The sequence below is a fragment of the Meriones unguiculatus genome, chromosome 1, assembly GCF_030254825.1.
Source record: "Meriones unguiculatus strain TT.TT164.6M chromosome 1, Bangor_MerUng_6.1, whole genome shotgun sequence".
NCBI classification, from domain to species: domain Eukaryota; kingdom Metazoa; phylum Chordata; class Mammalia; order Rodentia; family Muridae; genus Meriones; species Meriones unguiculatus.
In genome coordinates this window covers 100,279,689-100,306,067 of record NC_083349.1, presented here as the reverse complement: position 1 = coordinate 100,306,067, position 26,379 = coordinate 100,279,689, and the positions used below count along the sequence as shown (strand labels likewise).

Here is a 26,379-nt window from a genome sequence, read left to right as displayed (position 1 = left end):
GGCTTCCATTTTACATTTTGTTTTGGGGACAAGGCACCTTCGTGGTGACTTTGACTAAGTTCATGAGCCATGCTATCTTACTAGGTGTTATCAGATCAGGAACCATATTTATTATTTTAAAATTATAATTCCAAGTCACATTTAATCTTATAATTCCATTAGAGATTGGTCACTGACAAATCCAATCCAAGCATAATCAATTATTTTTAGTCACAAGTTATATGGAGAATATTACAATCTAAATGTCTAAGTTATTAATGACTAAATGTAGTTCCAAACAAAACCATCTTATTTTTTTAATTTTTAAAGGGTTATGTTAAGTCCTAAAGTACTTTAAAGTTCTTATTTTATTTTGGGTATGTGTTTTTTGAAGCAAAGCTTCCACCACGGAGCTTAGTCTAGCCTTGAACTAAGAACCCTCCTGTCTGGCTTGTACTACCATGTTAGGCAAAACTTAGTTTATAACTTACTTGTTGTGAAATAGAATTTGAGTTTTCAGAAACTTACATGCATATAATGAAAATAGACATGTTTACACATCAAGATTTACTTTCAGGCTGGGGAGGTAGCTCAGTGGTAGGGTGCTTACTCGCCTAGCATGCATAAGGCCCTAACTAAGGTCAATCCCCAGTGCCCCACCTCACAGGAGACAGAAGAGAAAAAGAACCTACCTTTCCTTACAAGCACACAATGAAATCTGGAATTTGAATTTAATCCATCCATTGGTTAAAAATTTTTAAAGAAACCAGGCAATATTAAAACTTTCTGATATGCTGTTCTGAGAGTCTTCCAGGAAGTGATCTAGAAACTTGTTCACGCATACAAACCTGTGTCACTCCAACTCGCACTTCTCGATTAACAGACCCTCCAACTTTCAACATTTCTCCGCCACTCTTTAGGAAACCTGACCCTCCACGCAAAAATCCCGTGGCCATGAGTTCTAAGACCTCATCAAACGTTGCTCGCTTCACATTCTGACGCATGACTTCAAGGAAGGAAAGCAAGTTTAAGAGCAAATTAGTTTCCAAAGCAGAATTACTATTATTTTTCAATATTCTAGCTTAAATTTTCAAGTAATGATTTTAAGAGTATTATAATATGAAAAGAGATCACAATGTCTTATAAGCAAAAACTTAAATTCATTTTTGAGGCAAAAAAATGCTAAGTGGAAGAGTTAGAAAATAAAGCAGCTCAATGAATGTATGAAAACAATATTAGGATGGTGGTTCATTAAATATTTGCAGCCCGGTAAGAATAGCAGACACCCATTTCAGACACTGCTGCCAATTCTTACTCCATAAAAAGGTCACAAGGAACATTTTATTTTCTTTGTTTCCTAGGGATTTAAATTTTTATTTATGTGTAAGTGTATTTTTCTTCCTGTATATATTCCTGTGTGCAGTACCTACAGAGGACAGAAGAGGGTGTCAGAGCCCGTGGAACTGGAGTAAGGGTTGTGAGCCGCCCAATGCAGGGGGAAGAAATCAGGTCCTTGGGAAGAGCAGCAAGTACTCAAGCCCTGAGCTATCTCTCCCCTCCCTAAAGCCTACATACCAGTTACCAATGTATTAAACTTGAGGTATCAAGTTGTATACAACCAAATCCTTTCACATACAGTAGCAGACATGACCCTTATAAAAATCCTGTGGAGAAGCACAGCCCCTGCTTACGTACATAGGGCCTGGAACTGAGCGCCCCAGTTCCGGTTTCATACCTCACAATAGACACTTTTTACAACACCAGCCATGTAATCTCTATAATCCTCAATTTCCTCACTTATAAAATGATCATTAACAATCATACCTGAAATTCATAGGGCTTTTTTGAGAGTTAACTTCTACAGCACAGTTTTCATATAACTTTTAAAAATATTACCTCACCAGTATCATATGATAAAAAAATATCAATAACAAAGAACAAACCAATCTCAAACAGCTAAGAACGAAAGGGCAAGCACATAACCCTAACACATCTAGTTCTGTTTCTCCCATGCGGAGGTGGGGCAAGGTGGAAACAGCAGTGCAGCTGGAGGCACCCGCACTGCAGCATCACGTCTGTTCCTGTTGTGACATGCATCTGTCACGACCATCCCTGACATGTCTGTGGAACTGTGAAGCAACAGAAAAGTCACCAAGTAATCAGCGCAGCCCCTGATACTGCTTGGTAATGTTCCAGAAAAAAATTCAGATTAGCACTGTGGCATAAATGGAGATCTACCTCTCAGAGACCAAAAGAAATCAGCATTTACGATTCTATCCTCCTACACTTTAAACATTACACAAACCGTATCATAAATATGCTCAGTGTTAATGTGCACACCATTATCACACACACAAAAAAATGTATCAGGTAGAGTGTCATTTAGGTTCTTTTATATGATGAAATTGATACCCAACAATTTAAGTCTCTTTAAAGTGGCCTCTATTAGTAACGACTAAGTTAAAAAGAGCATTTTCTAAAGCTTTGAATACCTGCAATAGTCTAATGCAGGGCTAGCAAACAATACCTGTTGCCTGTTTCGGCATCAATGCTGTAGCCATGACTGTTCCTAGAAGTTTAGATACTGCAACTCGTACTCCATAATTTGAGTTTTCCAAAGCCTTAAAGCAGAGGGTAGCTATGTTTTCTAGTTCAGCCGTCCACATGAACACAGCTTCATTCTGTAGTTCCAGAAGACACTGGAATTAAAAACAAAGCAGAAAGCTAATTATATTCTAGAACTTCTATGTCCACAGGTGAAGTAATACAACCAAACTCCTGAACTACCCATAGAACTGGATAAAACATATCAAGTTTTTAAAACTGCATGACAGTCAATAAAAGGACGTTACTCTTTAAGGAAAAAGAAAACCTAATACAAAGTAAGCAAAAATGGAAATAAAGATAAAAAGGAAATCAGTGGTCTACAAAGCAAAAATACAGTCTTGGATGATTTGTTTTTTGGCTTTTGAGGTTTTTTTTCCCCTATGCAATATTGGGAATTGAAAGCAAGCCACAGCCTCATACATGCAAGAAAAGCACTGTCACTGAGCTACAGGTCCAGTAAGACTGAAAAATAATAGAAATGAAGCCAAAGCCATCAATTAATCTGATAAATATCTATATAAATTAATCAAGGAAAAGAAAGAGACATAAATTATGAAAATTAGGAAAGAGAGAAATCAAATCACTAAAGACTTACAACTCATTCAACGAGGAGTGGATAACCTGAGTACTACATTATATAGTTCAAAACTGACTTTGTAGTTTAAAAATCCTCTGTACTAATGAATTCAACCAAATACTTAAGCAAAAAATAATTACACTGATTCTATATAAACTATTCCATGGAACCAAAGAGAACTTTCTCAATCATTCCATGGAGTCCATGAAGACATTATGAAAACACCACCATATTGCTGAAGAAATGGCTCAGCGGTAAAAAGCATGTTATGTTTTTGTAGAGACCCAGGTTTAGCTATCAGTACCCACATGGTGGGTGACAGCCACCTGTAACTCCAGGTCCAGAAAATTGCTGCTCCTCCACAGGCTTGCATGTGGTGCACATACATACATACACATAGGCAAAACCTCATACATATGAAAACAAATGCATATTTTTAGAAAAAGAAAGAAAATTGCACACTAATATCCCCTCAGGGCTAAACATACAAAAATACCACACAAACATTTAACCATTCTAATACAACAATATCCAGAGAGGGTAACAGTCCTAGTACCAGGGAAGATTAGGCAATGAGGATTTCAAGTTCAAGGCCAGGCTGGAATTACACAGTGAGACACTGTCTGAAATTAAATCAAGGCAAAACAAATGAAAAGGGTAATATATCATGACCAAGTAAAGTTTAATCCTAGAAATACAATTGGTTAAAACTCTAAAATTAATCAATGTAACCTTCACTAGCAAACTAAAAAAAGAAATATCTTATGACTGTTTCCATAGATGCCAAAAAACAGCAACAACAAAACTGGGAAAATGTGAACATCAGTGGCTTATGTCAATGTCAATGTCCACAGCACAACTGTCCTCTATTTTTCAAGGTTTTGCTACTAAGGACTCTAGCAAAGGTTATAAAGATCTCTCCATATTTTCTTTCTTTTTATTATTACTTTTTGTACCACGGTTATAGCCTCCTGGTCCTACACTCCATCCCCTTTTCCCCCCATCCCTCTCTCCTAGTCCACTGATAGGGGAAGTCCTCCACCCTACTGTCTGACCCTAGCCTATCAGGTCTTATTACGACTGTCTGGATCCTCTTTCTCAATAACCTAGTAAGGCCACCCTGCAGGGGGAAGAGAGTTGATGTCAGAGACTGCCCCTGCTCCCCTTATTAGGCCACCCACTTGGAAACTGAGCAGCCTATGGGCTACATCTGAGCTCGGGGTCTAGATCCTAGGTCCTCTCCATGCATGGTCCTTGGTTAATGCATCATTCTCTGCAGGGCCCCTGGGCCCAGGTTTTTTGGCTCTTTTGGTCTTGTGGAGCGCCTGTCCTCTCCGGCTCTTTCTATCTCCCCTTTTCCATAAGACTCCCTGCTCTCTGCCCAAAGTTTGGCTGTGAGTCTGCATCTGCTTCAAACCCCTGCTGGGTAGAGTCTTATAGTTGCATACAATTATCTCAAAGTAAAGCCTTTAATAAATAGCAATAGCAGAAATAACACAAGGAAACAGGGTCAGTGACACACAACTGTTTTCACAGTATATAACAAAAAAAAGGCAGAAAATTCAAACTATACAAGTACTTAGAAAACAGGCAGTCTCTTTAAAAGTTAAACATAAATCTTAGCCATTCCAAATAAAATATATTGACCCAAATAAAAAATATATTGTCCACAAAAAAAAATCTGTTCACAGATGTTCACAAAAGCTTCTTTGATAATAGTCAAAGCTAAGTAAAGGAACAGTAAAGGTGAAACAGCTACATAATCAAACTGTACTAAGTCATAGAAAAGTGTGAACGACAGAAACGCAGGCATACGTAGGTCTCAAAATAACTGTACTTCCATGAAAGAAGCCGCACATCCACACAAAAGTACATACCACATGCTTCCATTCATATAAAATTCCAGAAAATGTAACTAACATATAAAAACAAAATGCTCATATTTAAGAACTTTAAAAGACTAAATTAGCTGTTTAAGAGTAAGCACGATGAAGGACAGCATTATAAACTGACTGGGTACTAACCTTGGCCACTGCACACCTGACTGCCATCGACCTGTCGGTTAGGAGGGATCGGGCATTCTTGTAAATGTCTCGATGAGAGGAAGCTGCTGCACCACCCAATCCAGTCAGAACTTTCTGTAGACTCATTAAGATCTCACTTCGCCCTTGAGACTGCATGTGAACACGAAGCAAAACTTTAAAACCATATTGTCAAATAAATTCCATATTTAATAAGAACACATTGAGATGTAACAATTCTCGGTCTTGATTGCCTATCTCCAAATTGAGGCAGTAAGAAGACCTGATTAACAATTCTACAAAGTATCTGAAATGTATTAATATCATCTGAGAAGTTAGCTCTCCTGAACAGTAAAATGAAATTGCAGGCTGGGGACATGGCTCGGTGACAGAGAACTTACTTAGCGGGTGCTATACCCTGAATTTAGTCCCACGTATCCCCAAATTATTATACCTGAGTCTTGAGCTTAGTCTACATTCCAGTAATCTGAAGTTGACAAGGAATGTATAATGAAACTGACATGACAAAAAACAAAAACAGAACAAAACAAACAACAAAAACAGCAAATATTTCATCGGGAGATATATATATATATCCCAAAATCAGTTTCATTTAATATCACTGTCATTTTGAATACAGCCCTTTTCAGAAATAAATGTACATCTTAAACCCTTTTACTTGTGTGTTTGACTGCAAACAACATAATTGTAGATGAAAGCAAATAAAGACTTCATGACTTCATACTGGATGGAGTAGGTCCACAGTTGAGAAAGGCCAGCGTTTTTGCCAACTATCAAGTCTAGGAAAGAAAGCAGTTCTCCCCTACAGCCTATGGAGGAAGCACGGCCCTGTGTGGTGGTTTGAGTTGGTTTGAACCACACAGTCTCCAGCATGTGAATGCTTGGCCCATGGGGAATGGCACTATTAGGAGGTGTGGCATTGTTGGAGTAGGTGTGGCCTTGTTGGAGGACAAGGCCAGTGTGACACAGTTTCCTCCTTGCTGCCTGCTGATCCAGATGGAGAACTCTCAGCTCCTCCAGCACCATGCCTGCCTGCATGCTGCCACACTTCCCACCATGATGATAATGGACTAACCCTCTGAAACTTACCCCAATTAAATGTTTTCCTTCATAAGAGTTGCCGTGGTCATGGTGTCTCTTCACAGCAATGAAATCCTAAGACACCTTTGACACTTAACCTCTAGAAACATCTGTTGTTCTAAGCTGCACAGTGTATAACAATGCATTATGACAGGTAGATGAAACTTATATACTAGGTATTACACAAAAAAGTTCAACTGAAAAACAGAGTTAAGTAAAAACTAATAGGTAAACCTAGCCACTTAAAAACAATGGTATCCCTGTCCCAAAAATAAAGTTAACAGACATTTTAAAAAAAGGAGACTTGATAATCTGAAATCATGTTCCTGCTAAGTCCATGAGGACCAGAGCAGCAGAACAAAACACCTTTAACACTTGCTATGAGCAAGGCTTTGAATTCTTGCTGTAAAACTCACCTCTGCACTTTTCAGAGATTTCAACAGATTGTTGACTGTTTCTGGAAATGCACTGCCCAACATCCTTCCCATCTTCTCATAAAATGCCCCGACACAAGCCACTGCTGCCCTGTAAAAATGGTCTCACTAGTTACTAATACAATTTCTGGGCTGGCAAGCTGGCTCTTGCCATCAAGCCTGCTGACCTGAGTTCCATCCCAGGACCCACATGGTAGAGAGAACCAACTCCCACAAGCTGTCTGCTGACTCCATGTACACAATGTAGTTCACACATACACACAAACTAATAAATGTACAAAAAAATTTAAATATAATTTAGCATAGTTTTTTATTTTCAAAAATTAATGTGCATTTATCTATGGAATTTTAAGATCAAGTTAATCTAGTCATCAGTAAACTTGTAAGCAAATGGTCTCGGCCTCAGCTACCCAATTTTGCTCCTCTAGGATGAAAGCGGCTAAATTAGCAAGCAGGTCTGAACCCCAAAATCATTTCACTTCTTTAGCTGGCTGGATAGTTAAAGCAGACTAGACTGCACATCCCTCCCTACTTCCCTCACCATCTCTTCTGTGTCCATCTCGAGCAAGAATATGATTTCCACCCGAATTGATCAAAAGACTCCTGACACCATTGCTCATACCATACCAATTCTCCCAGCTGTGCCCAAAACTTAGCAGTGATGGACACGAGGATGTTCATCCACTTCCTCAGACCCAGTTAGAACTTCCTATCTGTACTATGCTATGCCTCAGGGTCACCCCTCTAGGCTCTTTATGATTTGAAGTCCCTAAATCACCTTGAAAAAGCAAAAGGGAATACAAGGATTCCTGTAAAAGTGCACTTACAATTTTGTTGGTAAGTAGGCTGCAGTGTCGTCCTTACTTCTGATAATGTCGTTACATTTATCTAGTGTTTGGAAAACTGTGTACGTATCCCCAATGCTATAAAGCGCTGCAAGGTTTTTAGCTAACAATTTTCGAGTAGGTGGTCCAGGTGAGCTGCTTATTAATCCCGTTAACTGTTCAACAAGTTTTTTTTGTTTTTCTTTTACATCTGTCTGTTAATAAAAAAAAAAAAAAAGATAATTTTTTCCTTGTATCCTTATTACTTTTCAGTCAAAAAATACTTAACATGTATGGTGCTCTAATACTTAAAATCTGTATTCTCACAAATGAAAACTCTTATGAAAATGAAAACATCAGTAAGAAATATCCTGTCTTTCCCAGCTTAAATTTTATTTCCCTTCAATGTTCAAAAATTATATTTCAACAAAAAATAGCTGCGGTATGAGCCAAACAGTTTCCAGACCAACTTAGGAAGTTAAATCACATACTAGATGACGGGTATCTAAGATTTTTCTTTCCCCTGTAAAAGCAGGTGAAGTTGTCCTCTAAGTTATATGTAGTAAAGGAAACCAAAGAAATTTTGAAGAGACCAAAGCAACAGGATGTAATTCTCAGATCTACACATAATCAATATCTAGTCAGTATCTAGGATTCATTCATTCAGTTAAGGAACACAATACACTTACTACATGCCACATATTATCCTAAGCCCTGGGTGCAACAATGAACAAAATGGACAAAGTCCTTATCCTCATAAAATTTACGTTCTAGTGGGGAGGGCCAGATTATAAATAAATGAATGGTATGAATGCTTACTATTCTATATAAATAAGTTAGGAGCAGTCTCTCTCTGAAGTGAAGTGGTGAGCTACACAGTTGTCTAAAAGAAGAATACTCCGGGAGTGGGAACAAGCTGTGGCAAAGGCTTTGCAGATGACATATGCTTAGCACACATGAGGACAGCAAGGTCAGGTTAACTAACTGGCGTGGAGTAAGAGAAAAGAGTCAAAGATAAAGTCAGGAGAAAACAGATGCTAGTACCAGAGCATTAAGTTTATTCTGAGTGTTTTAAGCAGAGGAAATTGCAATCTAAAGATTTCACCCAATTCATTTTTACTGTTAAATACTGTGGATGCTGTGAAATCAAGGCAGAAGCATGGTGAGCAGTTAGAAAGCTACTGCAATAACCCAGATGAGTGACGCTGGAGAGGCAGATGATGGAAACTAAATGGATTCTAGATATGTTTATGGCTAATTCCCTTAATATTTGCTGATCAACATGGTATGAGACTTGAGAAAGAAGTAAAGAATGACTTTAGGAGTTTGGGAAAGGATAGGTTCAAAAAGGAAATCAATAATTTGGTTTAGATGTGTTAATTCTGAGATATCTGTGTGTGTAGCTGTGGAAAGAGAAGAAGAAGAAGAAAGAGAAAGGGAGGCTAGAGGACTCCTGGAGAGAGGGGGAGGGAAGGGAGAGAAGGGGAAATGGGAAAGAGAAAATGAATGAAATAAATAAAGAATGAATGAATATGAATCATGTATCCCATGCTAGCCTTGAATTTACTATGTAGCTGAGCATGACTGTGAACTTTTGATCCTCCTGCCTCCACTCCTCAGAGGCTGGGATTATTGCAATGGGCCTCCATATAAAATTGCTTTATGAAGTGCTGGGAATTAAGTCCAGGGCTTTTTGCAGGTTAGATCCAAGTACTCTACCAACTGAGCTACATCCTAGTCCAGGAGATTTCATTTGGAAGTTGGGTGTATTAAATGGTGGTAGAAATCATAGGACTAGGTATCACTAAACTAAGACTGACAACTCTCACAATAAATCAAGATCAGTGTTAAATATTCAAAGTGGGGGATCAGCTGTGAAAAGATGTGAAGGGGCCAAATAAAACAGATCCTGACCACTGTTTTGGGCAACTTGAGTTATATGATAACTTGAAAAAAAAAGACTTTTCAGTGGAAGAAACAAATGCCCAGTTACAGAAGACTTAAGAGACAGATATAAATTCCTAGTTAAAGGTTACAAGGGAATCCATGCATTTTCTGTCTTTCTGACAGGCAGCAACAACAGCATCATAGCACAAGTCTAAAAAAGCCAGGACAATGGGAAAAGCACCCAATCAGCGACTACAAGCCAAGAATTCCCAACAGAGAAAACTAAGAAGAAATTAAGACACAAAGTACTCCAGTAGTTTGTATTTTTTGAAGCCTTGGAAGACTTTTCAGGTGAGAATAAATCTGCACCTAGAAATTAAAGGGATAACGGGTTGACCATCAAAGAGGCTATACTAGAGTGCATCCACCACACCCAGCATTTCAGCACTCAGGCAAGCCATGCCACAAGACAGCTGTAAGTTTACAGCTGCTCTAGGATACATGAGTCCCAGGCCAGCCAGGAATAACTAATAAAACCCTGTCACACGAAGTAAAATGAAAGCCAACAAACAAACAAAACCTTCTGCCAGCCTCTCCACCATTATAGAAGAAGGGGAGAGGCTTGCTTTCTTTAAAAGAGTAGACAGAACATCTTTGGACAAGAAGGGATCAGGCACAACTGTGGATTTGAGGCCACTGTAGAAAAACAGGAATTAAATGAAAGTTTATATACTGAATGTTGAAGTCATTAGGTTCCCTAACTCAAGTCCTCAATCCTAGACAATTAACCATATTCCCTTCAGACAACAGAGTAGGAAAGTATGTTCTAGGGAACAATCAGTCTATAGGACCATGTTAAGCTAATAAGGTCATGACAAGCCAAATGTGACATTCAGTTAACAAAATCCACCTTTTCCGGAAAACATTTTATGATTCACTTGCAAATCTTCTCACTTGAGGCTTTCCTCAATGTAATAATGTTAAAATATGCAGAACACAAACTTCAATCAAAGAGGCTGTGCAGGAGGGAGAAGAAGAAATAAAAATCTCTTATTATTTAAGTCCCAAGAGGACATGCAGATCCTGGGAGTACAGGCACTGCAGACAGCGCTTCCACTGATGACGAAGAGCGGCACCAGCCACTGTCACGGTTTTCTCCAGTCACACACTGAGTTGCAACAAGCAGGATTTAGATAGGGCTTGGGTTTTGTTCTGGACTAAGAGAAGGATAAACTAGAAATCCCCAGTAGTATAACACCCTCCAGTTCCTGAGGTGAACGGCTCATAACATTTTCAAAACACAGTTTTACATTTTCTTTATATTAATCTCATGGGCTGGCATGGGGGGAGGAGAGCAATACCTACCTTGTTAGCAGCAACTAGGACTTTATCAAGAAACCTTAACCATTCAAAGATGAACACTGGTCTCTTTGCTTCCGTGATTTGAGCCAATGCTTCTTCGTTTAGCAATAAGCTGTGAGCTAACTCCATTATTGAAGTTCTTAATTCACACCTTAAATGAACAGATTAGTTTTAAATGAAAGAAATATATGTAAGGAATTTTTTATTTATGTGTAGGAGTGTTTTGCCTATATGAACGTATGTGCACCACATGTATGCCTGGTGCACACAGAGGTCAGAATAGGGTGTTGGAGTCAGAATGGGGTGTTGGATCCCCTAGAACTGGAGTTACAGATGGCTTTGAGTCACCATGTGGGCGCTGGAAACTGAACCCGGGTCCTTTACAAAAACAAGTATTTTTAATTACTGAGCCAGCCATTTCTCCAGCCCCAACATGTAGGGCTTTTAAAATATTAAATGTCAAGTTTCATAAATGCCACTAAGACAGAGAAAGAAAGTATGGTTTCACTTCTCAAAAAACTTCGTTGACACACAAAGAAGTGTGAAGACAACCATATAGACAAAATCCAACTGGCCATAAGAATGGAGTGAAAGGAAAATGTAAACACTGAAAAAAGAAATACATTATTCCGAGGTGGGAGTAGTTTGCCTATCAGAACATATGTCATTAACTCATTCTACCATGAGAACCCCAAATCACAGAGCTCACGCATCTCGGCGAGCTTTCTCTGTCCCCTGCGGGGGTTAACAGGCACCTTTAACAGCCCACTCGTTCGCTCAGGAGGCCCAGTAGAAGGACCCTAGGCTTCCAACCGGCGAGGGGCGGGCCAAACGGGGACCCTGCGGCCAGGACGCCCGGGACAGCCCCTCGACCCGGCCGTGCTCGGGGTCTGGGTGCATCCAGCTGCTCTGAGGATCCCGACAGCTCGGGGCCAGCGGAAAACGCAAAAAGGGGTCCCGGGCCGACCCGAGATGTCAGCCTCACGTCACAGGGGGTCCTCGAACTGTCAACCCCACGAGGTTGAGGCTCTCTGGCCTCAAAGCTCGAGTTCCCTCTGAAAAGGCCCCAGGGCAAGGGGATCTCTGTGTGCGTCAACCCGCAGGCTTTGACAGAGCGCGGGACCGCCTCACCTCCTGGTCTGGCAGGGCCGGATCAGCTGAGTTCCGCAGGCTAAAGCTGGGACCCGGATGCCCCGCCTCCCAAGCTCCTGCCAGCAGGAAGCGGGAAGACGACGCCTGCGTGAGACGCTGGTCACGCGCACGCGCACTCCTCCCGCGCTTTTAACCCCTCCCGCCCAGGTCTCCAAGCGAATCTGCTGTCAGAAATAAGTGGGGTCGGGGGTCTGAGCGCCCCGCGGTAGTTGGACAGCGCTTGCGCGGCACGCGCTGGGCGGAGCTGGGTGGTAAAGCTGCAGTTTTAGGGAGCGCAGACACCCAGGAGGGTGATTGACTGGTGTTGGTGCAGGTTGGCTGTGACTGGCCCGTCAAAACGTCCCTAACGCCCCATCCGTGAGTGGTTGTTCTGGTAGGTCGCTGCAGGCGTGAGGAGCGGGGAAGAGAAGAGCCCGGGATGCCAGACTTAGCCCATCTCCGTGTATTCAGTAGCCCTTGCTTCAGACTTGGCGTGCCCCCTGCCCAGTACGTAGATAAGCTAGCACCTGTAATCATCCTGCTGAGAGAATGGTTACCTATTATTTAGGTATGTAAGCGAAGAGCTTCACACATACCATCTCCAGCCGTCAGCACACGCTGGGCTCTTCTTCTAGGTAGACCCAGAATCCAACCACTTCGCTGCCTCTCAAGTGATGGTCTAGGCCACCAGGGTTTCTGCCTGGGTTATCTATCAATCGCCTTGGAGTTTATGCTTATGTTTGAAGGAAGTTGATAATGGTAGTATATATTGTCCTCGTAGCTAGAGAGTATTCACACTTGAGGACCTAATTTCTTATTCTACTTCTTAACAGTAATTTAACGTCCTCTCCAGTAGTCATTAACTTCCTCAAACATTGTTAATTGGTGAAGCTGTAATGCCCAGGTACGAAGTTTCAGTGTGATGAGATATGAAAAGCGTAAGTATAAGATGGAATAACTGTAAAAGGCAGAGCTTTAAAAATAACCTGCAGTCCCTTGCACTATGTGTGTATGAGGGGGGGGGGCTGTATTTTGAGACAGGGCTTCACTGTGTATTTCATGTTACCCTCGGACTGCTGAGTGCTGAAATTACACCAGAGGGCCACTGTGTCTGTGGAGTTAAATGCTTTCCTTAAAAATAATGCAGATTGGGCTAGAGATTGCCCAGTTGTAGAGCATGTTCCTTGTATGTCCTAGGCTCTGGATTCCATACCCAGCCCAGCAACAATTACAATCTCATTCTGTTTCAGGAGCAAGATCACGGAGACCTGTATTCTTTGTGGTTGTCAACAACTTAGTTAGCCAGATTGAGCCTCAATTTTCCCAGCTGGAAAGTGGAACTGTCCGTAACTAGTGAGCTGTTCATGAACTAGGTGAGTACTAACTATTATAGGTAGGAAGACTGCTACCAGGCTTGACTAATTTTCCATGTGGCTCACTGATTTGGCTCGCCATTTGTGGCTCAGATCCTCCCACGGGGACATTGCCATAGAACTTCTTGAGTGTTCCCTTATATGATCACCGACTTCATTCAGTTAATTCATACCGCCAGCTTTATAGAGTGCAATGTGTCGTGTGACCAAAAAAGTTACTCTAAGCTGGGCAGTGGTAGCACACCCCTTTAATCCCAGTACTCCGGAGGCAGAGGCAGGTGGACGTCTATGAGTTTAAGACCAGCGTGGTCTACAGAGTGAGTCCCAGGACAGTCAAGGCTACGTAGAGAGACCCTGTCTCCAAAACACCAAAAATGAAAGTTACTCTAATATACAAAATTCTGTTGGCTACACGAACTGCTCAATGTGGGAGAAGGTTATACAGTTATCAAAAAAGCCAAAATGCAAGATGTCCTAGGAGCAGGCCATCTTGGAGAACACTACACGGTTATATGAGAGTTTGTCTCATAACTGGAGACTCACAAGTTCAAAGCTAATGTGAGTTCCAAGCCAGCTTGAGATACAGGGTGACCTGATCTCGGAAGGGGGGGGGAGCGGAGACACAGAACACGAATATTTACCTCTATGGTGATTTGAATTAGAATGACCCCAATCGGCTCATATTTCTGAGTACTTGGTTACCAGTTGGAGCACTTGTTTGGGAAGGATTAGAAGGTGTGTTCTTGTTGGAGGAGTTAAGACAATGCAGGGGCTTTGAGGTTTCCAAGGCCCACAACCATTCCCAGTTAGCTTTTGTTGGGCTGGCTGCTCCTCTGTTGCTAGGACACAGGATGCTGAAATTCTCTATCTTTGTGCATAAGGGAGCATCATGAAGCATTGCCACTCTTCATGGTTGAGTTCCCTTTTGATAAACTAAAATTATAATGATGTTGATAATTCCGTTACTTTGTCCTACTTGATTTGCAGGTAGTATTGCCATCTGAAGTGGATCATGGCAGAAGAAGAGGACTACATGTCGGATTCCTTCATTAACATTCAGTAAGTAAATCTGTATACCTCATATGATGATAGACAAAGTAAATATAGACTATAAAATTTAATAAAGGACATTGGTTGGGTAGTGGTGGTGGTCATATATTTTTGTTTTGAGTCAGGGTCTCATGTAGCTCTCAGGCTGTCCTTCAACTCACTGTGTAGCTCATTCCTGTACCTCCTAAGAGCTGAGATTGAAGGTGTGTGCTACCATGCCTGGTTTTTGCAGTCTTGGGGATCATAAGAGTTTCATGCACATACTCTGTCAACTGAGCTACCCCCCCCTCCAGCTCATGATATTTTTTAACATATATTTTAATTTTAAAATTTTATTTATTATGGGGGATAGGGCACTGCATCCATGTGGAGATCAGAGAACAACTTTCAGGAGCCAGTTCCCTCCTTCCACCATGGATTCTGAGAATCATACTCAGGTCAACACCTTTACACAGCAAGTCTGTTTACCTGGTAAGCTATCTTGCTATTCCAGGACATTGATTTTTAAATGGGACATTAAAATCAACCTTACTGCCAGGCATTGTGGTGCACACCTTTAATCCCTGCACTTGGGAAGCAGAGGAAGGCAGATAGAATCCTTGAGCTCAAGCCAGCTTCTTTTACAGAGAGAGTTTCAGGAAATTCAGGGCTTCCTAGAGAAACCCTGTTTGGAAACAAACAAAAACTCAGTCTTACTGTTTTATGGAAAATGTCCTGTGTGTCCACACAAAGATACTTATAGCTTTCTTGTCTCTTTGCTGTAACCGTTTTACTGCTGCTCTTGACCCTCTTTGGATGCCCTCTTCTCTCTTTGTTTACCTGTTCCTTCCCTTATGGCATCTTACTGTCTCCTCCAGCCTTTATTCAGCTTTGTTGTTTATTGTTATTTACCTCTTAGAAAAATTACTGTAAAGTATTATTTTTAATGTACTCAACTTTATACTTCCTTTAGTTTCCCACGGTCTGTAACTGGCCTTCATTGCTCTGCTGCAGCATTGGTAGCAAAGATGATCCTGTCTCAAATCCCCACTAGTAACTAATGTCGAGGGAGTACCTGGCAAACAGGGAGGAAACTTTCTGCACTCCTCTATGCGGTTCCTTTATTTTTCAGAGAAGACATCAGACCAGGCGTGCCAATGCTGAGGCAGATCCGAGCAGCCCGTCGAAAAGAAGAAAAGCAACAGGAAGCTAATCTGAAAAATAGGCAGAAGAGCGTGAAAGAAGAAGAACGGGAAAGACGCGACATCGGGTTGAAGAGTGCACTAGGCTGTGAAAACAAAGGATTCGCTTTGCTCCAGAAGATGGGCTATAAGAGCGGCCAGGCTCTGGGCAAGAGTGGTGAGTCACAGCAGAACTGAATTGGGGCTCTTCACCACCCAGTTGCAATGTACTTTTTAGCTACGAAAAAGCAAAACAACTTGAGTTTCTTAGTATCTTTGGGGCAAATAGTCTTTACAGAGAAGTCTTCTCACATTCATTTTAAATGTCACACATGCCAGCATGAGCTTAGCATCCCACTACAGCCTAGAAGGCATTGGCAAGTGGCTGACAGTGGAGGCAGTGAGGAATAATAACAGGTGATGGATAGAGAAACGTAATGACCAAACAGCAAAGAAGCAACTTTGGGGACCATGACAGGACTCTTCCCATCTTGTTCTGTGCCCACAGCAGCCATCTGAACGACCTTCCTGTTGCAGAAGCTCTATTTCCCTTTAGGAAATGAAAGTGCTTATTAAGATGCACAGTTGTAAATGGTGGCTTCAGTTTGCTTTTTTTCTACTTTAGTCACTTTGGTTTTTCATATAGGAAGGCTGAGTGTTTTCACTTGAGGTTTCTGCCCTCTAAGACTTTTATGCCCACAAAATCACTTCTTAATATGGCATAAGTGCATTGGAGAAGCAAAGGCAGGTGGATCTCTGAGTCCAAGGCTAGCTTGGTCTACATAGTGAGTTCTAGGACAGTCAGAGAACTACATACTGAGACCCAGTCTCAAAGATAGATAGATAGATAGATAGATAGATAGATAGATAGATAGATGATTGATTGATGATAGACCGACGTATGGTTGATAGATAAATGATAGATGATAGGATAGATAAATGATAGATAGGTAGATAGATAGACAGACAGATAGATAAAAAGGCATAAGGGGCTGAGAGAGCTTACTGGGAAGCAGGCATTTGAAGTCAGGCGAGGTATTAGCTGACAAAGAGAGTATTAGTTTCCAGAATTCAGTTTGAAATATCATTGAAACTAGGAGTGAAAAATAATAATAGTAAATAAAAAATAAAATAAAAAAAATAAAAAGAACCTGGGAGTGGGACTACAGAGAGCATTGTAGTGTCATATGCAGTGCTGACAGATCTGAACTTTGTTGTAAATACAGTATTTCTGAGTTATGTTTTCTCTCTCTCTCTCTCTCTTTTTTTTAGGAGCTGGTATTGTTGAACCAATTCCTCTCAATGTCAAAACAGGTATATGATCATTTTTTAGTACACTAATGGCAGTAACTGAGATCAATCTTCTTGATATGTTTTGTAATGCTGCCCTTATAGTTGCTATCATAGGAAGCCTATAAAATAGTAAAATGTTAAACTTCTAAATCTTTTAAAAGTTGTTTTTGTAGGAAAAATTTAAGTTTTGATGAAATAGAAGTAATGGAATATAAATTTTAAATCGTAAAAAAACAGGAGAGCCAGAAGTAATCATTTGTAATTAGACATCTGTACTCTCAGATGTAGGAGAGTGGAGATGTAGACGCTAGCCTGAGCACCATAGTGAGACTGTGCCAAAGAGCTAAGGGCTAGGGAAAAAGTCATTGGTAGAGTACCTGACAGTCCAGGATGTGGCCCTGTCTCTGATCCCAGTGCCACAAAAACTGGGGGGAAATAGCTACAACTATGGAAAGCAAAGTGCCTTTCTTGTCTGTTGTAGTGTACTAAAAATGTTAAAGCAGATTTATCAGTGACATTTTCTTTTTAGCCTAATTGCTTGGATTAACTCAAGAGAAACAGTGCATACATTTAGGAACCTGAGATAGTTGATAATATTTTCCTGATCTGTAAAAATTGTGTGTAGCATTACTGTGTTGGCTTGACTCTATGATCTTCGTCAAAATCAAATCATGCATTTGGGCCTCAAGACAAAACAAAAACTAAACTTTTGTGTTTCCTGTTGTCATTTTAGTGAAGTAAGTTTATATAATTACAGTCAAGTGAGAACTGTATTTAATTTCTTAAGAACTTAAATTGTCACATTTTGAAATTTAAAACACAAAAAATACTGAGTAATTTCCTCATCAGAATTTTGTCTGTGACCAGGAAAAAGCGGCATAGGTCACGAGTCATTATTAAAGCGGAAAGCAGAGGAAAGGCTAGAAAACTACAAGAGAAAAATTCACATGAAAAACCAAAATGAAGAAAAGGCTGCTGAGCAGTTTCGGTAAAACTTTTTCTTTGAACTAGTTTTGCTTCAAATTCCATTTACTATGGTGTGTTCGTTGGTATGTGGGTTTATAAAGTAGTTAAGAGAATATAGACATTACTACAAAATCCTTCCTTCCATCAGGATGCGACTGAAAAACAAGCAAGATGAAATGAGGCTTGAAGGAGACCTGAGAAGAAGCCAGCGAGCTTGCCAGCAGCTTGATGCCCAGAAGGTTGGAGGCCACTTGCTTCTAATTTCGTAGTGATGTTTTGCCTCATTTTTTTTCTAAATATTTTATTTATTTATTATGTATACAATGTTCTGTCTGCATGTACATCTGCAGAGCAGAAGAGGGCACCAGATCTTATTACAGATGGCTGTGAACCGCCATGTGTTTGCTGGGAATCAAACTCAGGACCTCTAGAAGAGCAGACAGTGTTCTTAACCTCTGAGCCATCTCTCCAGCCTCCTCATATTTTTATTAAGAAAAAAAACATACCCTCCCTGCCCTGTTCATACCATCTTTCCCTTAAAGCTTTCGTTTAATGTGCACCACCACCTACTGTGGTAACCCACACTGATAACTGAGTTTCTCCAGGAAGTTTCCTGAGTTGTCTAGTAAGGGTTAAATAGCTGTTCTCTTATTCAAACTATTTTTACTCAGGACTGGAATGTATAGATATTCTGTTCCCCATAATGTTTGATTATCCAAGATAACCTGATTTTAGTCCATACTTAGCACTTAGTATGTCTGTTGGGAAATTAAGACGGAATGCTTTCATTTCAGATAGGAATAGTTTTAAAGGAAATCTTTGCCTTTTACAAATCACAGTGAATACTATCAAAATAAAATAACCGCACTTAAAGTCTCAAATATTGGTATAATTTCCATCACATATGAGTAGCGGGAGTAACGGCTCACTTCCCTGCATTTCTACTGTCTTACATGTATTTCCTGGCACTTGGTGACTTCTCAGCCTATACAGGCTGTTATAAACCATCTGTCTTTCCTGCTGTCAGTCCAGCAGGAGCTAGGGGACAGATTTCTCCTTGTCCTTTCAGTCCTCACTGTTCATGGTCCAAGGCTTTACTGAGAAACTGTGCTCAGTCAGTATTACTTGGAAGAACAAATTCATGTTAGCACAAACACACTTAAGACACCACAAGTATACTTGGTTGTGTTTTATAAAAACATTTCTGCATTTTCAGAATATTCAGGTTCCCAGGGAGGCATGGTACTGGCTAAGGCCTGAAGAAGACACTGAAGAAGAGGAGGTGGAGGAAGAACAGGATGAAGATGAATACACGAGTGAAGATTTGAGTGTATGTTTGAGCACCATTGTTCACTCATAGCAGGATTTCAGCCTTGGCAGTATAACACCTGAGGCAGGGTCATTCTTTCCTGTGGGCAGTATGATAGGATGTGTAGCAGGACCACATCCTTGGCTTGGGTTCTGACACCCTGACTGGGGCCATGGAGGGAATGAGCAAAGGGCAGACACACAGACACACATACAGAAAAGCTAGGATAAGGTGGGGAGTGCTCACCTGATGGAGGTTACCCCAGCAACCCTGAAATTCAGTGTGTTTATTAGGAGAGTGTCAGGTGGGGCGGGGCGAGCTAGTCTCGATAGGAAATCTCTGTGGGCAAGCAGTCTCAGGCTGAACATACCAGAGGAGGAAGCTGCGCTTGGCAGTGTTTGTTCACACTCATCGGTGGTTTACAAGCACTCATTTTCAGACTCCCGAGAGAGCTTAGCTGTTCTCTTGAGCTTTAGCTTTACCCCGGTGAGGCTTTGCCGCTGTTCTGGAGCTGAGGTGATGGAGTCCTCAACTTGGCCATGCCAATGGCAGCAGCACACGTTCACTCAGGACTTCATGCAGTCAAGGCCTCCTCCGTCCCCTGCCTAGCAGCATACCTGCTCACCACCCTGCAGATGCCAATTGCAGTTCCCCCAATGACAACCAAAAAGTTTTTCCAAGCATGCCTAATAGCCCCTGGGGAGGAAAATGCTGCCCTCCACCCCCATTGAGAGCTGCTGATTTACAGGATTTTTTTTCTAACCCAAAAATGAAAAATTCATAGATACTTACATTTAATTTACCCTCTTACAGATTAGCTGCAAATATAAATGATTGCATTTGCTTCCGGTTAAATTTCTAAAAGTGATCCTAATGTGTACCTCATCCACTCACAAAACAAAACAAACAGAAAATACAGTCAGGAGGAGGTAGATTGTAGACAAAGATGGCTCAGTCAGTGAAGGCAGCTGCTGCTAAGCGTGACAGCCCGAGTTCAGCCCCTGGGACTCCCATGATGGCAGAGAAAACAACTCTCCCAAGTTCTCCTCTGACACACACTGGCGAGCACATGCCCACACACAGACGCATAGACACACATGCACGTAATGTAATTATTCAAGAAAGGGTGCTAACACTCCTGTAGTGACTAGTATGTGGAATTTTCCTAGGCAATATTCACAGCTCTAAGCACACGTGTACCGTAAGGTCTGTGATGCCTGGCTGAAGGAGGCAGTCCTCCCTCCCCTCACCTGAGCGACGAATTCCTTGAATGTAGAAGAGGTCTCTAAGAATCCTAGTTATCCCCAGGCATGATGGCACACGCTTTAGTCCCAATGCTCAAAAGGGAGAGGCAGGTGGATCTCTGGGAGTTCAAGGCCAGCCTGGCCTACAAAGCAAGTTCCAGGCCAAAAATATATAGTGAGACCCTGGTTTTTGTTTGTTTGTTTGTTTGTTTTATTAAAAAAAAAACAAAAACTTGAGTAACTGAGAGTGCACCAGAAGAGTTCAAGCCTGGGACTAAGTAACTGAGCTGACATCCAGGAGGCCAGACTCTGGTCAGTGTGAGCCACTAACAGCCTGTGTCCTCTATCCAGGTGCTGGAAAAACTGCAGATCCTCACGGGCTACTTACGAGAAGAACATCTGTATTGCATTTGGTGTGGGACAGCCTATGAAGGTAAGAAAATGATTTATACTTTAAAAAATACTGCCTGTGAATACATGTTTATTTTTTATAAAACTCACGTTTCCTACAAACAGTAGAAGTGCTTTTCTTATTCCATTCAAATAGCAACGTGGGACCAGTGTTGTAAAGAAATAGTAACTATAGAAATAACTGAGTTTTTATTAGAATTCAATATTTAGCTTTTCAGTAACTGAATGTGCAAGAGGGAATTTTCATATTTTATTACTAAAGAAATTTTAATTCTAAAGAATAAGCTAAAGGATAGGCATGGTGGCATAAATCTTTAATCCCAGCACTCAAGAGACAGAAGCAGATGGATCTCTCTAAGTTCAAGGACAGCCTGGTCTACATAGCAAGTTCCAGCCCAGCCAGGGGCTACATAAGGAGACCCTGTCTCAACCACCATTCTCATAAAAAAAAAAAAAAAAGAGATAGATAATGATTTTCTTTGAAGATTCATTCTTTGATAGATACTTACACTGAAATTTTAGAACTAATTTCTGTTTAGGTAGACTATTGTCCCTGACTCATAAAATTCAAGTATGGTGCAGTCCATTCTTTTTTTCATTGTGAAGATGAAGTGAGTTTAACCCTTGTCAAATATCTTAACAGAGCCAATTACCTCATGTGTTTGTCCGTTTCACCTTGGCTAACTTGTAATTAGGGACTTTATATTTGAGAATGAAGCTTATTTTATAATTAGTTTCATCTCTTAAACTTGTATGTGTATCGGTGCCGTGCCTATGTGTATGTCCATGCAACACATACATTCAGTGCTTGTGGCGGCCACATGTGGTGTGGGGAACGGAATCCAGGTTCTCTGGTAGAGCAGCCACAGCTCCTAACCACTGAGCCGTATCCTCAGCCCCTACGTCCTCATTTTTTATTATTATTTTAATCTTTTCCTCATTTATTTTGTAGAATCATTAAGAACATTACTGGTCAAAACTACTACATGCTATTTTCTAAGAGTCTACTATAAACTCATATTCACCTTTATTTCCCTCACATAAATTACAGATAAAGAAGACTTATCTTCCAATTGCCCAGGACCAACCTCTGCAGATCATGACTGAGATTATTCCCAATAAAATAAAACCATGTATGCAGGTGAGGAAAAAAGGCCTTTACATAGCACTTCATTCTTCTAAAAGTGTGTTCTACTCTGGATACAATTGCTCACTGACTTGGGAATTAGTTACTGTTCCTTCAAAACGTAAGTATCATAGACATGGGCGATTATGAGTCATGGTACTGTGATGCTTGTAGAGTTTGCCAAGGATAACAATAGCTAACACACTTAGTCCCCTTGTTACTTTGGATAGATTGAGAGATGAGGCCTGGGAATCGGGAAGAAATCAGTATCTGCCTATGGCCTGAGATGTACTTGCCAAACCTGTGCGAGACCCTGAGTTCAGTTACCAGCAGCAGAACTATGCTTATCAGCATGAAGCTGAAATACAGCAGAGCAAGGCCAGCTTCCTGGACTCAGACTTCCTGATAGGTCTTATCTGGAGAAAAATGCAGGCCTGCCCGTGGGGCAAGGGCCTACATTGTATTCTAGGACTTGAAGAAATAGTTTCATCCACCATGTTTTTCAGGGTGAATAGCAACAGGTATTAGGAATACCAGCTAACACTTTCTAGACGTTAGCTCTCGGGGGTAGGGAGCACACCACGGGCTGAGCCACACATGTCAGCTAAAACACTTCTGTTGCAAAGAAAGGAATGATGGCTCAGAGGATTCCATACCCCCAGATCATGCCCAGAGTCAGACATCAAAGTCATGGGCCTTTTTCAAAGTTTATATGCTCAGGGTTCTCTAGTAGGTTTATTTCAACTGATCCGGGCAGTTCCTAAATATACACTTAAAAAAAAAATTCCTGGAGTACGCAGCAGCATGCCTTTGCTTTCCAAAAACGCCACAGCATCACAAGGGAAACCAATGCAGAAGAGGGCGATTGAGTGGACATAAAGTGGCCAGCACAGCCCTGCACAGTGGGAGGACTGGGGAAGGGCCGACTTTGCTCCGGGACCATGGTGCACTGCAGTTGCACTAAATTTGGGTTCTAAAGGATGGACACACGAATATACAAAGCTGTGAGGAGGCCACTGCTCTGTAAGTCAGCAGTTCTAAGCATAGAAAATGTACCCACACAAGTCTGGTTATCTGCTTTGGGCAGTCTTATTTGTAATTGTCAAAAAGTATAATCAACCCAGGTATCTATTGAACAAATACATAAATTAATGCCAAAAAAGGAATACAATACTGAGACAATGCTATAACATGGGTGAAATTTGGAAACAATTCTACATGAAAAGTACCCCATATATGGTTCTGTTTATGTGTAGAATGGTCATATCTATAGTCAGGAGGAAGATTGGTAGTTTTCTCGAGTTGTGAGAACATGATGAATCTTTTTTTTTTAAAAAAAAAAAACGAAAGTTCATGATAATTTATTAGAACTTGGGCATAAAAAATTATACATGGTCATGTGCATTGATTGAAAATGTCTTGTTACATTAGAAAATAACACAAAGATTTTATTGAGCAAACTAATTATTTTATATGTAGTGAGATTTTTAAAAGTAACACAGAAAATACTTATATTTAAGTGAAATAAGAGACCGTGATTTACACTGGTGCGCAGGTGCAGGCATGAGGAGTACATATGCTACAAAGGAGGTATAGTTCTCTTGACATTTTGAGGAAGTCTTTATGTGTTGTCGTCTATCACTGAGGCAAAGACAGCTCATGCTAGGGAGAAACCAGTGTGGCTAAGTAACAGCAGAGTTCTAGGATGAAATAAACCCACTTTTAATATGTAATATACTCGTACTCACAATGCTTTCCCCTCTCCCCACTGTCTACTCTCCTTCTGCCCCCCCAGTTCTGCCCTCTTACTTTTTACCTACCCCCCCAATAAACTTTCTGCCTTCTTTCTTTCCTTCTCTTTCTTTCTTTCTTTTTTTTTTTTTTAAACATAATGAAACCTATACACCCAAAGAAGATAAACATGAAAGAGGACCCGGGTAAAGTGATCAATCCTCACTTAGAAAGACAAATGGGAGGTGCATTGGACGTAGAAGAAAACATGTAACAGGACAGGAGCCTACCGCAGAGGGCCTCTGAAAGACTCTACATCGCAGTTATCAAAGCTGATACAAAGACTCAACCAAATCTTTGGCAGAATGCAGGGAACCGTATGAAAGAAGAGGGAGTTAGTATGACGTGGAAAGGATAGGAGCTCCACAAGGACCAAATATATCTGGGCACAAGGGTCTTTTCTGAGACTGACACTCCACCAAGGACCATGTATGGATTTAACCTAGAACCTCTGCTTGGATATAGCCCGTGGTAGCTCAGTAACCAATTGGTTTCCCATAGTAAGAGGAACAGGGACTATTTCTAACAGGAACTCAATGGCAGGCTCTTTGACCGCCCCACTCCCCACGGGAGGAACAGTCCTGCTAGGCCACAGAGGAGGACTTTGCAGCCAGTTCTGAAGATACATGATAAAACAGGGTCAGATGAAAGGGGAGAAGGTCCTCCCCAATCAGTGGACTTGGAAAGGGGCAGGGAGGAGATGAAGGAAGGAGGGTTTGGGAGGGAGGGAGGGAGCGGGATACAGCTGGGATACAGAGTTAATAAAATATAACTAATAATAAAAATTTAAAAAAAGGAATCTGTTAATGAATGTGTGTTTCCTTTGAGGTGACAAAAATGTTTTAAAAATGAGTATAGTATTGATGCAACTCCAAAGAGAATAAACTTAAATTGTGGATGCTGGGTAAATGAATTGTATTCAGTATGAATTATAACACACAACACTTTTACTACATTTATTTAATTAGGTTATATGATTGTGGGTATGGGTGTAGGCATGTGTACCATAGGACATGGGTTAAAGTCAAAGGACTACTTGTATGAGTCAATTCTTTCCTACCATATAGGTGCCAGGGATTGAACTCAGGTTGTCAGGCTTGGTTGCAGGTACCTTTCTTTACCTAAGTCATCTCACTGTCCCTAAAACTTCTTGTTTGTTTAAATTGAGGGGAATTTCTGATACAAGCAATGGGAAAGAATATGAGCACCAGAGTATGTTCAGGGAAAACTGCAGGACTGTGTAGCCTGGCCTTACTCTGGTATCAGTCCTAATCAAGCATAGGACTCATGATGGCATTTTCTGGGAACGTGGCTGCCAATTCTCAATTTAAGTTTCTGGCCTCCAAAACTTCAGTAAGTGTATATAATGTAAATGACCAAGCCTGTGGTAAAATATTACAACTATAGGAAATTAAAATACACATCTAAGTTAGCACGGGTAAGGCTCCAGAAGCACTTTGTTTGCCTCGCAGAACTACTACAGTGCTCAGTTAGAATGAAGCCAGAACTGGTGTAGCTACAGCCGTCTGACCATGGGGACACCAGGAAGCACTTCCTGAGTGGAGGACATTCTGCAGACGGATGACCAGTTCCTCAAACAAATGTTGAGAGAACAGAAAACACAGGGAGTGTGCTACAGAGTAAAAGTCAACCAAATGAAACCTTGGATCCTCCTGTTTATAAACAACTATCTACAAAAGACAGTTTTGAGAATATAAAATTGAATCCAGACTAATTATATGATAATTATATTTCTGTTTGTCTGAGTAGCAGTGATGTGTGATTTTGTTAATATTTCAAAGTACTTGTTCATATAAGTCAACTTTTAAGTATTTGCAACTGAAACACTATAATGCGTAAGAGTAACTTTAAAATTTTCCAGCCAAAGAAACAAAAAGGAAGGGGTAGATGTCACAGCAAAGGTAAAATATTCTCTGTTAAAGCTGCACAATGGCACATACAATCTCATTATTCTTGTATATGTTTGAAGACAAAAAATATATGTAATAGTTAATCTTGAATGAAAATATTTTGTCTTAATAAAATGTTAATGTGCCAGAGAACCTCAAGTTATGGTGAACATTCAAGTGGGGATGCATGTTGTAAGTCTTTGCCTATTGAGCCTGCAGGTGTGTTTTTAATAGAAATTATATATTTGGTCTGTGATAAAAATTTCTTAGGTCTGTTTCTAGTGATTCAACTAGTTGTTTGTTTGTTTGTTTCAAAACTGCTCCTGAAATTAGCAATTGAGGTCCTGCTCTGCCCCACTGTTACTCTGATTAAGAAAATACTTGTTATTTCCTGGTTTGTAGAAACAGAAGATATATCCGCAGAAGTAAATAAAAGATGCTAAGAAATAAGATGCTTATTTCACAATGTAAAAATATCAGGGAGAGAATGGGGAAATGTTATACCCTCACTGACAACCATCTTCGGTATTCCTGTTAAACCCCATTAAAGCTAGTATTAGTCTATTTTTAAAGAGATTTCTTTCTCTATAGAAAATTTGAAAAAAATGTAAATAAATATGGCAAATACCTATATATCTTCACCTATTTTAGCCAAAGGCTAACATCCATCACAGCTACTTTCTTCTTCTTTCTCTGTAACTCCAACTTGAGGGGATCCAATGCCCTCCTTTGGCCTAATGTTGTCACTGCACTCACATACAAAGACATGGACAAAAATAAAAATAAATCTTTCTTTAAAAGAATAGTTCCTCCAATTTGTGTG

At 40.6% G+C, this 26,379-nt stretch overlaps 2 protein-coding genes across 10 annotated transcripts in view; one reads left to right on the top strand and one right to left on the bottom strand.

Moving 5' to 3' along the window:
* Positions 1 to 12,018, bottom strand: part of Heatr5b (HEAT repeat containing 5B) — an 80,914-nt gene extending 68,896 nt beyond the window's left edge. The window contains exons 1-7 of the mRNA XM_060364227.1: positions 11,924 to 12,018; positions 10,796 to 10,943; positions 7,547 to 7,758; positions 6,702 to 6,810; positions 5,188 to 5,337; positions 2,507 to 2,678; positions 828 to 985 (exon numbers count right to left, since the gene is read on the bottom strand). Coding sequence (XP_060220210.1) covers positions 828 to 985; positions 2,507 to 2,678; positions 5,188 to 5,337; positions 6,702 to 6,810; positions 7,547 to 7,758; positions 10,796 to 10,921 — 927 coding nt within the window. The 5' untranslated portion in view covers positions 10,922 to 10,943; positions 11,924 to 12,018. The remainder of the gene's footprint in view (positions 1 to 827; positions 986 to 2,506; positions 2,679 to 5,187; positions 5,338 to 6,701; positions 6,811 to 7,546; positions 7,759 to 10,795; positions 10,944 to 11,923) is intronic.
* A 35-nt stretch (positions 12,019 to 12,053) lies between these two features.
* Gpatch11 (G-patch domain containing 11) overlaps positions 12,054 to 26,379 on the top strand; it is a 22,404-nt gene continuing 8,078 nt past the window's right edge. For 2 of the 9 annotated variants that reach the window (XM_060364262.1, XM_021661537.2), the window contains exons 1-10: positions 12,054 to 12,317; positions 13,174 to 13,296; positions 14,284 to 14,355; positions 15,458 to 15,684; positions 16,779 to 16,820; positions 17,667 to 17,787; positions 17,914 to 18,004; positions 18,982 to 19,095; positions 20,670 to 20,751; positions 21,781 to 21,870. In XM_060364262.1, coding sequence (XP_060220245.1) covers positions 14,309 to 14,355; positions 15,458 to 15,684; positions 16,779 to 16,820; positions 17,667 to 17,787; positions 17,914 to 18,004; positions 18,982 to 19,095; positions 20,670 to 20,751; positions 21,781 to 21,836 — 780 coding nt within the window. In that variant the 5' untranslated portion in view covers positions 12,054 to 12,317; positions 13,174 to 13,296; positions 14,284 to 14,308 and the 3' untranslated portion in view covers positions 21,837 to 21,870. Of the gene's footprint in view, positions 12,431 to 12,469; positions 12,492 to 12,756; positions 12,862 to 13,173; positions 13,297 to 14,283; positions 14,356 to 15,457; positions 15,685 to 16,778; positions 16,821 to 17,666; positions 17,788 to 17,913; positions 18,005 to 18,981; positions 19,096 to 20,669; positions 20,752 to 21,780; positions 21,871 to 23,650; positions 26,007 to 26,379 lie in introns of those variants that run through there. The other 7 variants (XM_060364269.1, XM_060364272.1, XM_021661536.2 and 4 more) reach the window with 7 other exon arrangements.